Here is a 15,570-nt window from a genome sequence, read left to right on the forward strand (position 1 = left end):
CCTATTTTACAAAACCTAATTTAATATGTCTCTAAACAAACATGGAAGGTGGTTAATTCCTATTTTTAATAAGTGCTAACACTTTAGCCAAATCAACTTACAGCTCTGCCCCCAAGTGACTAACCAAAATCAATTAACTCAGGTTAAGGGGCCCCACAATTCATAGCTACGCATCTGCGAGCTGGAACCTTAGTCATAAAACGGATCACATCATCGAGTGACCCTTCAGCGGTGTGTTTAGCAGCTCTGGCCGGCTGTGATTTCCCAATTACGCAGCACCAGCTTTGAACATCCACAAGGCCACTGTCTGAGTCGTGATCTCTCTGCGTGAGCCGCGTGTGTGTGTCATCTCTGACGTTACCGGCCCGCCTACATCGCCCTCTGTCTCCCTCAGTGACAGAGAGAGAGAGAGGAAGAGAGGAAGAGAGAGAGAGAGAGAGAGAGAGAGAGAGAGAGAGAGAGACGCTGCAGCTGCCCGCACGGAGGATCCACGACCCATCAGGAGGAGCCGGACTAATGTCAGCGTCACGGCGAGGGAAGCACCGCATCCACTGAGTCCTTACTGGAATGGATACCAGAGGAGAGCACTGACCATCCAGGAACCATGCCTACTGTCCTCGTTGGCAAAGGGAAACTTTCCATTGTCTGCTTTCTGCTCCGATGCGCATATTCTCAGGTGAGTGCTCATGGCATACTTTTAAAGAGAAAGAAACAATCTTTGTGTAAATATCCCCTACACATGGCTCAGTGGCGTAAGTGAGTAGCTTTAAAGTCAGCAATCTGCACCCAAATGAACTGCCATGTATATTAGATAAAGAAACACGACATCAAATGTTAATTAATTAATAATTGTGAGCCTGCATTTTGGACTCTTAAAGGTTACACGTGTAGATTAAAAGTCCTCAGACTGTACATAATAGCTCCCAGAATAGATGGAGAAGCTGAGTTACCTGAAAATTGAACATAGCTTCAGTAATAGCAGATGCTTTAAGAATGTAACAGGTGGTTATAGTGTAGCTGGTGTGCATGCTGCTTGTTGCAGGTGTTTTGATGGGTTGTGGTTTGTTTGGCACCGAGGGATTTGACTCATCTGGGTATTGCACCAGAGCTGTGGCCCTTGGTACTAGTGGGTATAGACGTATTAAACACATTTCCTGATATTATTCACTCTAATGGCCCTGTAAGTGTAAACTGATGAAGCAGGCCCGGCTCGTGCACCGCCATGGGGAGCTAAAGTACTGACTGTCTGTGTTTATTTATTTCTTTCATGCCGGTGCCCATGGCCACATAACCGCCTTGTGGTTGTGGTAATCAGACAGTTTTCACACACACACTGTTTTCCATCCGCGGGCTCAGACTCCAACCACTCAGACACTGACCGTAGTGACTCATGCGTGCAAGAAGAGACATGCAATGATGCACTGCACACACATTTTTTCAGTGTGCATTCTTATGCGGCACAGATGGCACCACAGGCAAGAGTGGGGCACAGAATTAAGAAGCAGATCATCTAAATATGGAATAATATGTGTAACGGAAATGTTAGACGATGCAAACGTCTATTGTAAATGAGGGTTTGCCCGTGTAGTTTCAGTGATAAAGGTGAAACTAAACCGAAACCAGATGAATATAATGAGATAACAAGTGCTGTTGTAAAAATGTGCGGCTAAGGAAAACAATGTTTGTTTGTTTTTTGCTGCTAGGTTGTGCAGCAGGATCTTCCGTTTTCACAAATATCCAAAAAAAAAAACTAAACTCACAGAATGAAACAACACTCCCTCATGGACAGCACACGCAGATGGGGAAGTGCAAGTTATGCAAAGAATTTGTCCTTTATCTTAATGCTTGAGCAACGCGGTTCTCGGTTTTCATACCAGTGAGGTGACTATAAAACTGCGAGCTGAATTGCTGGAGGAGAGTGGGGGAGTGAGCGAGAGAAAGAGGGAGGGAGAACGTGGATGGAAACAGAAAGTTGCTTGCAACAGAACCGGCATCCGGCTGATCATCTGCAGCTGTGATTTCTAAGATATGACTCATCTAAAAGCTTCAAAGTATTCTCGACTCTCACTATTACTGTGCGAGCCCCTAAGGTTTACAGTAAAGTGCTACGCTGAGTCGAGAGCGCACCAGCGAAAAAGGCGGGAAGCAGAATGCAGAAGGTGAAGTTTACAGTGTGTGTATATGTCTTTGTCGTGGAAACAAACGTGAAGGTTCACGTGGCGTGCAACAACTGTTGAGGGGAAATTGCATTATGTGCTTACTACCTGTGTATTGTGTGAATTCGTGTGCATTGCTATATTTGTCAGTGTATCAATGCAAAGCAAATGTGTGCTCGGTGTGAAATTTTAGGGAGGTACACACGATGGACACACTACAAGGTGGTCAGATGTGGTTTAAGGGCGCTCTAAGCAACCGCTCTTTGTCTTTTTGCTCGCCTAATTCATAAGTAAACCTCTCTCTGTAGCTCTGTTTCAAAACTCCCTCTGACTGCAGACGTCAGTTCTAACTTCCTGTGGTGCTGTCTCTCGTTTGAAGTTTCTCTATCACCCTGTTTGCACAGGTAACAAGAAGCCAACACAACAGCTGTGCCAAAGACATTTTCGAGGTAAGTAATCATTTGAATCTGACGGCCTTAAAAATAATAGCGGTAACCAATGACCAATAGTAGCATCTGCGTTTGAGTCGTGCAGCTTTTATGGTCAGTTCAGATATGATATAGATTCAATAGACCGATTGCACCACACATTGTTTAGAAGAGGAAACATCTGCGGCTCAATGGAGGGGGGATGGCTGCACCTAATGGTTGCATGCATTATCAGTTCATCTGCAGATTATTGCTTCTTGTGAGTTAATGAATCAGTCTTCATTATGAAATTTGCAGAATCAAACGGGACATTTTCATATGCCACATTAACTACATTTTCAAAACATTGGATTTTCTAATGATATATTAGAAATTAAACTATTATAAAACATAGACAAGTGTTTTAGAAAAGAGGAAAAGCTGGAAGCAGACAATATTTAGCATTTTCACACAAGAAGAAAACTGATCGTCAAAGTAGCTGCAGCTTAGCGTTCTGTTCGTGGTCCCATCAGCTATTTGACTGCATTGCTCTCACACAGGTCTTGTGGCTAATTGGCCTTTCATGTTATGTTGGGTTTTTTTTTATTTCCGCCCCATGTTCTGGCTCTGGCGTGGGACAGTGAGCACGAGCCAAGGAGGAGAATAAGAGGTGCAGCGAACGGGGCGGTACAGGGTGAAAGAAAGATAGCAACACATAATGCTCCACCTGGGGAGAGCTTGTTGTTGTCGGAGGAGGAGGAAAGGGGTGAGGGCTGGTGCTGTGTCCTTGGTGACTGATGGAGGACACATAATAAAGTGAAAGGATGAGCAGGGAGAGAGGAAACATTTGCCCTCCAGGGTTTACTGTTGAGGGTGGGAAGAGGGAGGAGGAAGAGAGGATAAGAAAAGATTGAGAGTGATGGCCATGTTAAAACAAAAGTCATATTATGAATATATTCCAGTGAAATAATGATATAATACTTCCTTACAGCAGGTTTTTGATATTGCACTTGAAACAACTGTACCAAATAACACATTACATATTGTTTCTTTAATCTGACCCCACTCCAAAATCACGACGTGTGACCTTTTAAATTTAGTTCATTTGATCAGAGCCAGCCTGAATCTTCCCCTGTTTCTAGCCTATACTTGGCTTGCAGCCTTGTATTGAACAGCCATATATGAGAGTGGGACTAATCTGTTTACCGAACACCATCGAGACACAATTCCCAAAATACGACACGATTCCTTTAAGATCCCAGCAGCTGCTGTTACCACACGTCCTGATCTGCACTCAGCCCACCAACCTTTTAACACACACACAAATCCTCAGACATCCGAGCTGAAAACCTTCTCCAGAGCCCTAAACGCAGTTTCAGCAGTCGAGCAACAACGTGCTGCTCCTCCTTCACCCGATGACTGTTGCACGCCCATGATTCCACATTATGACACAGCCGAGGAGCCAGATCACGCTAAATTGGTAAATGAACGGTGGAAAAATCAGGCCATTTGTCCGGATCCACGAGGTCTGGTTTTGTCTGAGTGTGACTGCAGGCAATCTAATCAGAAGCGATTATAATCAGGGCAGGAGCAAAGACAGTGTGCTGTGGTTGCCGCGCTTCCTCCGTGTGGCTGGTTTCCTCTCGAGTGCTGCACACGGAGAAGAAATAAGGAATGAGCCGCATTCTCGTGACAGTCCAGGTGCACAAGCATGCGTGTTCATCACGGGCTCCCAACATTTCACCTCAGGGTGAGCGGCAACGCGGCAACACCATCCACATAACATAATATCTGAACCATTTACTCCATATTTTACTGCATATGGAGTAAATACTATCATAACTAGAAAGCACTCAGAGAGCAGACACCTCTACCAAACCTACATCGTCCTCTTTTGTTGTGTAGTCTGCATAAAAAGCACATAATACTCAGCATACTTGCACAGGAGTTTTGGCATATACATACACTCATTCATTCATCTTCTGTAACCACTTCTTCCTGTGAGGGGTCGCGGGGAGGCTGGAGCCTATCTGGCATGTACATATAATCCTATATTTGAGAATTTTAAAGATTTGCTACCCTAAAAAAAAAAAAAAAAAAATGTTAGGTACATGAATTGTGGCCCTTAAAATTTGCCATATTTCCAAAGCGCCACCTGTAGGAGAAATAAAATTAGGGTTTCTAAACTGCACATATTGATTGAATGTAATCAATGAACAGCAATGCAAAATCTATCGAAGCAACATCTTCACATGTAAGAAGCTGCAACCAGCTGGCGGCGTGAACTGTATAGATACTACATCAGTTTTCCTTGTGAGTACTTCCAGAAAATACCCAAAACACTTCAGTACAGAAAAGTGGATGTTCACCTCTGTTTGTGTGTTCTACAATCGGTGATTATACCTTGCAGCCCGCGCTAAGAAACTGAAGCTGTGATTGTAACGGTTGCACTAGGGACTGATGATTACTTTTTGCACCTGACGTCTTTTATGCTCATCTCCCCGGGGTTTCCTTACGAGCAGCAAAGGTTGTGATGAGCTGTCTTGTGTTCTGGTTCAACAATTCCTCATCTTTGAGAATGCAGACTTAAAAAAACCCCTACAGGCCAGAAATACCCTGCTCAATCCTGTAGAAAAAGCTAAATCATATCTGTTTCAGTGTATAATAGATCTCATTTTCAGCCCACGGTGTGTGAATTGCTCGCGTGCAGATCAAATGAGCTGCTACTGCGTGCACCTGCTCGTGTCACAGTAGCAGCTCTGATGAGCCGGGGTTTTTTAATTTACTATGCACTGACTGATCACAGCCACTTCAAGCATGTCGTTCACATTTCTCAGCCAGCACCAAGACGCCGAAGCTAACCCACATCCGCAGCCAGGCACGCTCCCCCTGGTGGGCTGTAACGGAGCTGATAATGAGAGTCAGCTGTCAAATGTGGGGCATGTGTGCAAATGGGAGAGATAACTTATTGCTAAAGACAAGAGGAAATGGAGACAGTTTTGACGATCATAGTGGCGTCTCAGCAATTCACCTTTGACCTTCTCTTACACAGGACATGACTCAGTCCTGGCCGTCCCAGCAAGCCTTAGGGGGTGACCAGGCCCAGCGAATCCTCTACAACTCCAAGGTATGTATGCATGTTTGAGGAATGTTACACCGTCTGATTTTACACTGTCTGCACACGTTTCAGACTACTATTACATACTGTATGTGCAGAAAAATGCTTTTATGAATTCGGAGCAACTTAATTTAATTTGAGTCAGATTTAGGCGGGTTGAGAATACAGGTTTGAAAATGAAAAAATATGGTTAGGTGGAACTCGGATACTAGCCGGCACACTGGCACAATTGAATCATCGAAGCAAACTGTAAGCGGTTGAGTTGCATTGTGGGTAAAGTGGGTGCGGAAAAGGGAGAGGGGTGTGTGGAACGAAAAAGTCTCAGCTCAGAACATTTTTTCTGACAACTTTAATCTGCAGAATGTCAATGTTTTAAAGGTTAAACAAGAAATTTGACTCACTACTTTTTGTTGTCCCTGTGTTCCAAGGAAGCAAAACAAGCCACTACACAACAAAGACAAAGTATGTATTCTCCAGTTTATAAGTGCGCATATCCGATGTGCAAATTTAGTTAAAAGTAATTCCATGTTTGGTCATTTCTGTCAGGTCGGGGTGATGTCCAGCTGCGAATGACCCGTCACCCTCACGTTGCACCTCACAAATCGTAAGTAGAGCCTGAGGAAACCTGATCCACTTGGGGTCATTAAGCCAGAAATGCTACTGTGGCACGTTCACATGCAATAAAATACATCACACGCACACAACTGATGTGATGTCTGCAACTTTATTAACCTCCTCACCCTCACAGCTGCAAGCAAAAGCCGGAATGATAGAGAGAGAGTGAAGGGATGGAGACACGTATAGGGTCAGCCAGCTAACAGTGGTTCAGGCTGCGTAACACAGGTCAGGTCAAAGGTCGCTTAGCATTCCTGAAAGGCTGTCAGTGGAGACCGATGTGCTCCTGTTTGTTAACTTTTTACATCCTCCTTGTATTTGAAACACATGTTCAGCGGTGTAAGTCAACTGCACGCCTTACATTACCTTTGTTATGCAACACAGCACTATTAGATGTACAAGCGGGATTAGATGTGTTTGATATTGATGAAAAGGGACATTCTCAGGAAGATCTGAAGACTGTTGAACTGAAGTGAGTTGCACTGACCACTGAGTTGCATGCAGCGATTTCATACAGATTTCTAACCTGGCATAAGGAGAGGACTGGTATCTGATTGCTTCACGGCTTTTTGACCGTTTGTTTACAGCATGCTCGCTGATGACCTAAAGCTGAGCAGTGACGAGGATGACACCCAAAGGGTAGGGGACGCTCATCTTCCATTATTCTTGACCATGCTGAGTAAATGTCACTGTAGATGTAGGGCAGAGACTAGACTGTTTGGCTGCTCCTCCTGGTTCGGTGCACACACCCACAAGCTAATTATGTGAAGTAATTCAACCAGCAGAGGTATTAACCTGAGTGTAGGCCATTCTTTTTGCTGTTGTATGTTAAAAGCTGTTTGTTTTGTGTTTGTAAAGGACCTTCATGAGTCATCTTCCTGGGACAGACACAGGTACAGGTTTTTTGTGAGTGTTTGTCTGGAAATATGAGTTAAACTGTGTAAAACAAACAAAAGTTCTTCTGCTCCACACGCTTGTGTACCTCCGCTGACCCCTCTCTGATGTTTGTGTGTGTGTTGACTGACAGGCTGTCAGCACAGCGAGCACACACACACGGCAGGCGGGTGAGACATTCCAGCTCGGACTCTTCAGGCTCAGACTCCAGCGCCGAGTCGACCAGCAGCAGCTTTCATTCCCGGAGCCCCAGCCAGAGTCCAGAAGTTCACCCACATCCTGCGTCTCCTGCCAACGCGCAGCCACCGTGCAGCAACAAGGAGGTACTTAATGCCGGAGCCGCTGCCTCCTCTGCTTTCTATCTTCTCCGTCTGTGTCTTGTCTCTTCTTTCCTCCTCTGTCTGTGTGCCTCTGGGTGAATTCTCTACGGGGAGTGGTGGCCTAGAGGCAGTTGATGGCAGGTGTGGTTAGGGACAGAGGAATGAGGAATGTATGTGAGCTGGAGAGGAGGAGGGTTGGGGGTCGTGGAGCAGAGGTAGCTTTGGGAATTAGTGCATTGGTGTCATGTCAACAGGCCGAGTCATAAAGAGGAAACCCCTCAGGAGGTGGAAGTCATCAAGACTTGAGTTCATGTTTTCAACTAGGGTTACCTTCTTTTTCGAAACAGTGTTGAACAGGAGAGTGTGGACTGCTTGAGTTTTATTATCTTAATTAAATACTGAATGAGTGTTTCAGAGCAGAGGTGTAGAGTGTGATTGGCCTTTGGAGGTGTGGGGATATATGGGGGTAGCTTTGGGATGTGCGCTATATAGGCAATGAAAGGGAAACCTGCTCCTCTTTATGAATGGACGTCCCTGTACGACATAGCGAACTGTATTACTAAACATGTGCTACATTGGGCCCCTATAGAGAGGGAGGGGAGGGCGTGTTTGTGGGGGGTGGTGGGGGGTGGTGTACACCATGTGTTTTTCATTTACGTGGACTGTTTGAGTGTCTCCCAAGGAAAAGATGGGGGTTGGAGTTGTGGAAGCAGCAAATTCAGGTAGTGAGAGAAAAAGGGAGGGACAGAAAAGAAGGAGAAGGAGGGAGGGCAGTCGAGACGGTACAAGAGATGCAGTGTCTTCCCTGGAAAGAGGGCGAGAGATGAGGGGAAAGAGGGAAGGAGGGGGGGTCAGTGTTTGACTTGAGGAGTTAAGGTTTAATTTAGCTCCTGGTCAGCTAAGACCGAAAAAAGAGAACACGTAAGAGAGAAAGAAGTTCGGTCTCAAGCCGTGAGTACCCTCTTTGTTTTTTAACTCCTTCTGCTTTCTCGCTCTTCTGATTCTTATGGTTAGCGAGCCAGTTGTTAAGCAAACATTAAGTGAGTCATTTGCTCTAAGTGGATGGGGGTTGAGCTACTGTAAGCACCGAGTGTGAGTCTGCCCTGGCTGCGAGTCCATGTAGCAAGTAGGCTGCTGAACGGGAGTTATAATGTCTGTTGGAATTCAGCGTTTCAGACATGAGTCATAATCCAGATTTGTAATTTAAAAAGTTTTTTTTAGCAGCTGAGTCGGTAAGGTATTATGTGCGTGGGCTGTTGTGTATTCTAGATTGGTCCCTTAGAATGTGCAGCTGTTGTGCGACAATATGCACATATGTTTGAGATATGTGTAATTTCTCAACTTGGTTCAGTGTGATGTTATGTGATCCTGCATTCTGTTATCACTTAATAAGTGCATGAAGAAACGTGTACGGGAGTGGAATTTAACAAGATAAAAGTTAATATTGTTTTTATTTTTCCAAATATTATTTATTAGTGATGACCTTTCAGATGGATATGTTACATGTAAAAATGTCCCTTTTTAGGAAATTATTTTAGCATATCATTGAATCCTAAATAATTTTTAAAACATGTGAAAACTACTTTGAACATTTAAGTTTCAAGATGCTTTCGGGTATTTTTTCAGGTTAATGGAAATGTTTAAGGACCAGTTCCAGATGTAAAATTGTATATAGTTACATCAGTTATAATAATCCTACAATACAGTCTATGTGTAAATATATTATATAATATTCTTTGTTTTGTGTTTTGCTGGAAAAACTTGTCTACCCTGACTATCAGCAAATGTACCTTTTGTGTTAATATATTTTCTCTCTCTCTATTTTTATTCTTTAGACTGATCACCCATCTGCTGCCCAGTGGCAGTTAGATAAATGGCTGAAGAAGTCTCGGAAAAAATCTGCCAGCAGTGAACAAGATCCCTCCCAGAGCATTCCAGGACGCTTGCTCTCCCCCCATACTCAGCGAGCCCCATCGCCAGCCAGGTCGTGGGACAGCGATCAGGACTATAGCCCTAGCCAAAGCCCTATTCCCAGCCCACAGTTCAATTACAGCCGCAACAACAGCCCCCTGCCTAGTCCCGGTTATAGCTTCTGCCCTAGCCCCAGCCCTTTTCCCAGCACCTGTCCAAGTCCAAGCCCTAGTTCAAGGCACAGTCGGAGTCCCAGTCCGGTTCCAAGTGTTTGCCCCAGTCCGTGTGGGAGCCCAAGAGTCAGCCGTAGCCCGAGCCCCATACCTAGAGATCCTCCAAAAAGCCCAAGTCCCAGTCTACCTGCTCCTTCCAGGGTTAGTCACTACCCTGAGATTCAGAGTCAGAACCAAACACAGCCTAGTCTAACGACCAGTTCCCACAGGACAAAGGTTAGGCCATACATTGCCCCGTTGCCCAACACCAACACAAAGAGCAAACCCACAAGTAATACTCATGTTCAGCCACCTCATCAGCACAGGCACAAGACTCGACCCACGCAGGACCAAGATCAAAACCAAAGCAAATCCAAGTCCTCTGTGGTTTTAAATTCTGATCAGAATCAAAGCCACAAATCTAAACCCAAGTCTAATTTATATCTTAGCTCTAAACAGCCTTCCGATGCTCCCAAAGCTAAAAACAGGTCACATTTTGAGCAAGGTAGCAGATCCAGCCTCCAACCCCGTGTTCTATTTCAGCCTAGCTCACAACATAGTCCCTCAAGAGCAAAGCACTTAGTTCCCTCCAGTCGTGAAACCAACACTGGTCACAGTTCTCATTCCCAGTCTACCTCTAAAGCTGCTCATAATTCTGGTACCGGGTCATACCATAGGTCCAAGTCTTGGGAGGCCACAGCCCCAACCTCTGCACATGTTATTCACCCAAAAACAACACAAAAGAAACCCCAAGCCAAGGAACAGGGAGTAAATCACAGACGAGATCATCTGATCCAAGCACAAGGGAGAAAACACGAGAGAAAGGAGGATAGAAATAGGGAAAAACAACAAGGGAAACAGGAGAGAAACGAAGGCAGGAGGCTGGCGGAGGAGCAGCTTCTGAGACGTCCCTGGATCCAAAGTTCAGCTGAAGAAGAGGAGGAGGAAGAGGAGGAGGAGGAGGTGGGAGCAATAGAAAGGCGGAGGAAGAGTGAGGATACAGTAAGAGAGGAAAACAGGAGGAAGAGGGAGCAGCCACACAGACACGAATGGCAAACGGTTCAGACCAAACAGAGAGTGCCTTCAAATACCCAGAGACGCCACCTTCAAGACGACTCACACCATCAGAGGAGGACGAATAAGGGCGGGAGAAGTGAAAAGGAGAGAGTGTTACAGCCAGACCCATCGCCTCCTCATTCTTCACGTTCCCCAACTCCTCATAGAACATCCTCCTCATCCTCTGCCTCTTCCTCTTCAAATTCAGATTCAGAATCTGAATCTCAGGCTCCAGTCGCCAGAGTTCCAGCAGACTCCACATCTCACAAGACACTCATCAAGAAAGGCCAACAAGGCCCAGGTAGACCTGATGCTACCAGGCCGAAGGTAGTGCACTCCAAAGGACCCAGCTCAGGTAATACAAGTGAAGGTCCGCAAAGTGAGGGGAAGCAAAAACTCTACACCCTGGTGCCATTTGGAAGAGGAGACAAGGCTACATACCCCTCCCAGCGGGGGTTGAGAAATCTGGTGGTGCACATAGACCTCTGTCTTCTCAAGAGGGTCCCAGACAGCACTACCAATTCCCCTGTTAAAAAAACGTCCTCTTCCTCCTCCTCTTCATCAACCGGGGACAAGCAAACAGAGGCTATGAAACACACGCATGTCCCTGACAGCAAAAGGAAACGCAAGGTAGACGACATGTGTATATTTACTTTTCTCATCTTTTAAATGTGTTTATGGCGCAAAAAAATCGTTGGCACAGGCTTGTTCTTCAAAGCATGCATTTGTGTGTTTGTGTCCGACCAGCTGGAGAATGGTGTGTCACACAGAGAAAGCAAGAGGAGTGTTCCTTATACAAATGACATCTCAAACCACACAGAGTCTTCATCTCTCCCAGCTGAGACCTTCGCATCTGAGACCACGCACAATGGGTAAAATACACAAAACATACCATCTTGTCTCATAAATGCATGTGCAGAGAAAAAAATGTAATGCAATGTGTGGTTGTGTGCACTTGCAGGTATTTGGAGGAGTACTTGGACAATAAGAGGCCATTGTCTCCCCTGTCTCCCTTGTCTCCCTTGCCCCTGACCCCTGAGTCTACCAAGCCTACCTCCAAAACAAAGACTGTTGAGCAGCAGCAAACCAACAATCACAAGAACAAAGACAAGAATAAAGAGTCTTCTATTAAGGTAACACAAAAACAAAGACCACTGGACCTTGTTTGAGTTTTCTTGAAGACATTTTGCAACTCATCCAAGAAGTTTCTTCTAAAAGACTGGTGGGAAACCTAGGTTTTTATTAGAAAAATCTGTTAGTGGTGCCCACCTGAAACTCACATGTCAACCCAATACTTACCTGCATTTGGGGGACAGATGTTGACACAGATTTAAGGGGCTGATTATTGGTATCTCAGTCCACCTCCCCTGTTCAGAGAGAAGTTTTGCAATTTAACATAGATGGCTTATTTTACTTGCCTCTCAAGCCATCTGTCTTCTCTGGCTTAAATGTGTCCTGAAAAGAATGCATCTTGTCCTTAAGGTATAGTTTAACTTGGGCACCACCTAAAGATGTTCTTAATAAACACCTAAACTCCTCACCAATCATTTAGGACTGAAGAGACTACTCGGATGAGTAGTGAAATGTCCTCAAGAAAAATCAAACAAGTCCAGCTTTGTTTTGTGAACATACCATGACCTAGATGACCGAGAATCTTCACAGACAAAACAGCTACTTGTTTAAGTCCAAAGCCCACAGCTTGCAGCATTTTGGTTTATTCCACTTCTTTTCTGTGCACTCAGCCCAAGATGGAGGTGGAGTGCGTAAAAGTGTCAAAACAACCCCAGCCAACGCCGGAGTCCTGGGCCCCTGCAGGACACAGAGGGACGGTGCCAAACCACGAATCGTGAGCAATCATATTTAGTTCACATAGTACATCACTGCACAGCCCACGTTGTGTAATTGTCAGATAAAGACACAGCAGACTCATGGGCATTGTGATTTACTGATGACATGAAACACTCTGTACTGTGCTTCCAACTGCTTATGTAGTTTTGTGATCATTTTCCTAGTCCTCACCATGCTGAGTACTACCTACATGAAGCAAAAAGAATGAAACATCGTGCTGACGCGTTGGTGAGTCTTTGATTTTCCTCTGAGCAGAAATCGTTGATAGTGATGTTGCACACTCATCGAAGAAATAGTACAAGCATTCCTAGTTTATATATTTATTCAATGGCAGTGTGGGGCTTTGCGGTGAGACAGTAGGCGTAAGAACACATTTCTGCAGCAGAGATTTGTCCTGGATGTGTTTAGCCTAAGCTTACACAAAGAAGATGGGGGGTTAGCTTATTGCATAGCAAATAAGACACTTGTGAATTACAAAAGCCTGCAGATAAAGTTTGATGAAGATCTACGACCTTCTGCTGTGTTATAGTGTTCCAAACTTAGCTGCTGCCTGTTTTACATTGTACTTTAAGTCTCTTTATTGTATTTTTATAGTTTATAGATTTGTCTTTCTCATTCATTCTGATTGAATACTGATTAAGAAAGCTCTGACTACAATGTTAAAATACAGTATTTTCTTCCTCCAGGTGGACAAACTGGGGAAGGCTGTGAACTACGTTGACGCTGCTCTCTCATTCATGGAATGTGGAAAAGCAATGGAGGACGGGCCACTCGAGGCAAAGTCTCCTTACGCCATGTACGCGGAGACCGTGGAACTTATTAGGTGAATTACAAATTGATGCAAAAAAATGTATCCAAATAGGCACGAACTGCAGCTCAATTGTTAAAAGTGCTGTTGTGTCTGAAGGTACGCAATGAGGCTAAAGAGCCACTCTGGCCCTGGGGCGAGACAAGAAGACAAACAGCTGGCGGTTCTGTGGTGCGTATGTCAGCTCCTCTGTTTATGCCACATCTGTCTTCACGACGAAGGACCTGCATTTTGAGAATGATTTGTGGTCCGTCTGAGTCTCTTTGACTTGCGCTTGTGTGTCCACAGTTTCCGATGCCTGGCTCTCCTCTACTGGCAGATGTTTCGTTTAAAGAAGGACCATGCACTGAAATACTCCAAAGTACTGCTGGATTATTTTAAGGTATATTTTTTTGTCCTTTCCGTTTATGAATGGGTAAACATTTAGTTGTGGATAACATGCTAACCCGTGGTGATTTTACAGAGTTCTCCTAAAGTGCCTACTACCCCGCCCGGTTGGAACGACTCTGGGAAGTAGGTGGATAATAATTTTGCATTAAAAACTCTCTTCAATCCATTTCTCTTCGTTCTAGCCACTGAAACATTATTTATCCCTTTGCTGTACATGTGTTTCACTTCCAGGGGTACAGGAGGACCCCCCTCTTCCCTCTCACCCAATGCCAAACACCTGGGACGGGGTTCACACGGGGGCAGCAGCTCTGCCTCTCTCATTAGCATTCCCCAACGTATCCACCAGATGGCAGCGACTCACTTGAACATTACCAACAGTGTCCTGTACAGCTATGAGTACTGGGAGGTGGCAGACAACCTTGCAAAGGAGAACAAAGGTACAAAAATATAGGTTTTATCAGATTAACATGAAAAATGTGAGAGGTTTAAATAGCACTGTCCTCCTTTCTCATTGCAGAGTTCTTCAACTACTTAAATACCTTGTCTGGGCCATTGACTCTTCACAGCAGCATCGCTCATGCCGTCCAGTACACCAGACAGGCTCTTCAGTGGATACGCATTAGTGCCAAACTTAGCTAACATGGAGAGGATTGCATTAACCTGCCTACTGCATCTCCAGGCCTCATTTACTTTAAAAGAGACAATACTCTGGATCCCTATGCAGCTAACAGGACAGCACTGACACCTACAGTGGAGGGTGAAATGGAGCCTAACGTCTTATGTTGCAGCGCATATGGTTCCTCACTGTGTGCAAAGCCTTCTGAAGCAGAAATCTCACGGACAACCAACGTGAACGTTCTTCCTCATCATTGAATCAATTTGAGTATGCAGTGGATAGTTGCAGTCTCTAATCATTTGCCAAATGCCCACGGACATCGCTCGCGTGCAAAGCCTTTTTCTTACTTGGGAATTAATCATTATCCAGCAAGACTGTTTTCTCTGGAGAGAAGATGCTAAAAAGAGACCAACCAAGCACGCTTCCTCCAAAGTTGAAAATGTGTCTGCATCTTTTTCTAATGATGTTTGATGTTTAAAGTATAAGATGTTCTCACTTTTATGTGTTTTTACTGTGCAATATTTGATGGATTATCTGTTTTTAGAAAAAAAAAAGAAGAAAAAAGATGAGAATAAAATGTTGCCTATCTGCTCATTTTTGAGATGCCTTTCACAAAAACATCTTTGTCCCAGTTTTCATTGTGGGATTATGTAATGAGACATTCAGTGAGTCAGTTTACTTTCTTGGGACGGTTAAGGGATTTAGTGGCACAGGTAATATAATGTTGGTAATTCAAATGGTGGATGGCGGTTACTCTAACACTTAGATCAGATGTTTTCATAAATTTTTTAAGAAATCACAAAAGACGTAAGTGCGTAGTGATTCAGAGGCTACAAAACAGTGACATTTTGTAAATAGCACACTGAGTAATGGTGTTATATTAAGAGCGCTTACAGCTTTTCATTTCACATTTCTCATATGAAACAGCATTTCTTTTTAAGAGGTACTTTGAATGCTTGCAAATAAGTGTAGATGTACACACACAGTAAGCTACTCTTTGATACAGCATGGGCATCATTTCTGGTAATTATTTAAGAATAAGGGTGCTCGAGAACTCAGTCTGCAGTGTTTTTTGAGAATCGCTCTCACTGAATATCCTTTTTATTTCATTACACTGATCCTAACTTTGCTGATATGTTGCTTTCACGTAGAGACGCTTTTGTTGTGTAAGGAAAGAGGAGTGTGTAGAGGTTGTTTCTCATCTCCTCTAGCTCTCTTG

At 44.4% G+C, this 15,570-nt stretch overlaps 1 protein-coding gene across 1 annotated transcript; it reads left to right on the forward strand.

The window, feature by feature from the left end:
- The first annotated feature begins 430 nt into the window (after nucleotides 1-430).
- Nucleotides 431-15,329, forward strand: aff3 (AF4/FMR2 family, member 3). The gene is made up of 19 exons (XM_084545658.1): nucleotides 431-676; nucleotides 2,561-2,605; nucleotides 5,616-5,690; nucleotides 6,110-6,143; nucleotides 6,228-6,285; nucleotides 6,884-6,935; nucleotides 7,155-7,189; nucleotides 7,324-7,513; nucleotides 9,346-11,319; nucleotides 11,437-11,561; nucleotides 11,651-11,822; nucleotides 12,432-12,535; nucleotides 12,702-12,765; nucleotides 13,224-13,360; nucleotides 13,445-13,516; nucleotides 13,634-13,727; nucleotides 13,809-13,858; nucleotides 13,967-14,172; nucleotides 14,253-15,329. Exons 1-19 carry the CDS (start codon nucleotides 605-607, stop codon nucleotides 14,372-14,374), a joined length of 3,681 nt encoding a protein of 1,226 aa, XP_084401784.1. The 5' UTR covers nucleotides 431-604; the 3' UTR covers nucleotides 14,375-15,329.
- Nucleotides 15,330-15,570: the final 241 nt, after the last annotated feature.

This window comes from Chelon labrosus (genome assembly GCF_963514085.1).
Source record: "Chelon labrosus genome assembly, chromosome: 5".
Lineage (NCBI taxonomy): Eukaryota > Metazoa > Chordata > Actinopteri > Mugiliformes > Mugilidae > Chelon > Chelon labrosus.

Bases quoted from the DNA above. Each gene is read 5' to 3' on its own strand.
- aff3 (XM_084545658.1), top strand. From the start codon at position 605: ATGCCTACTGTCCTCGTTGGCAAAGGGAAACTTTCCATTGTCTGCTTT. The intron at 6,936-7,154 runs GTAGGGGACGCT...GTGTTTGTAAAG, and splicing joins ACGAGGATGACACCCAAAGG to GACCTTCATGAGTCATCTTC. The intron at 7,514-9,345 runs GTACTTAATGCC...TTTATTCTTTAG, and splicing joins CACCGTGCAGCAACAAGGAG to ACTGATCACCCATCTGCTGC.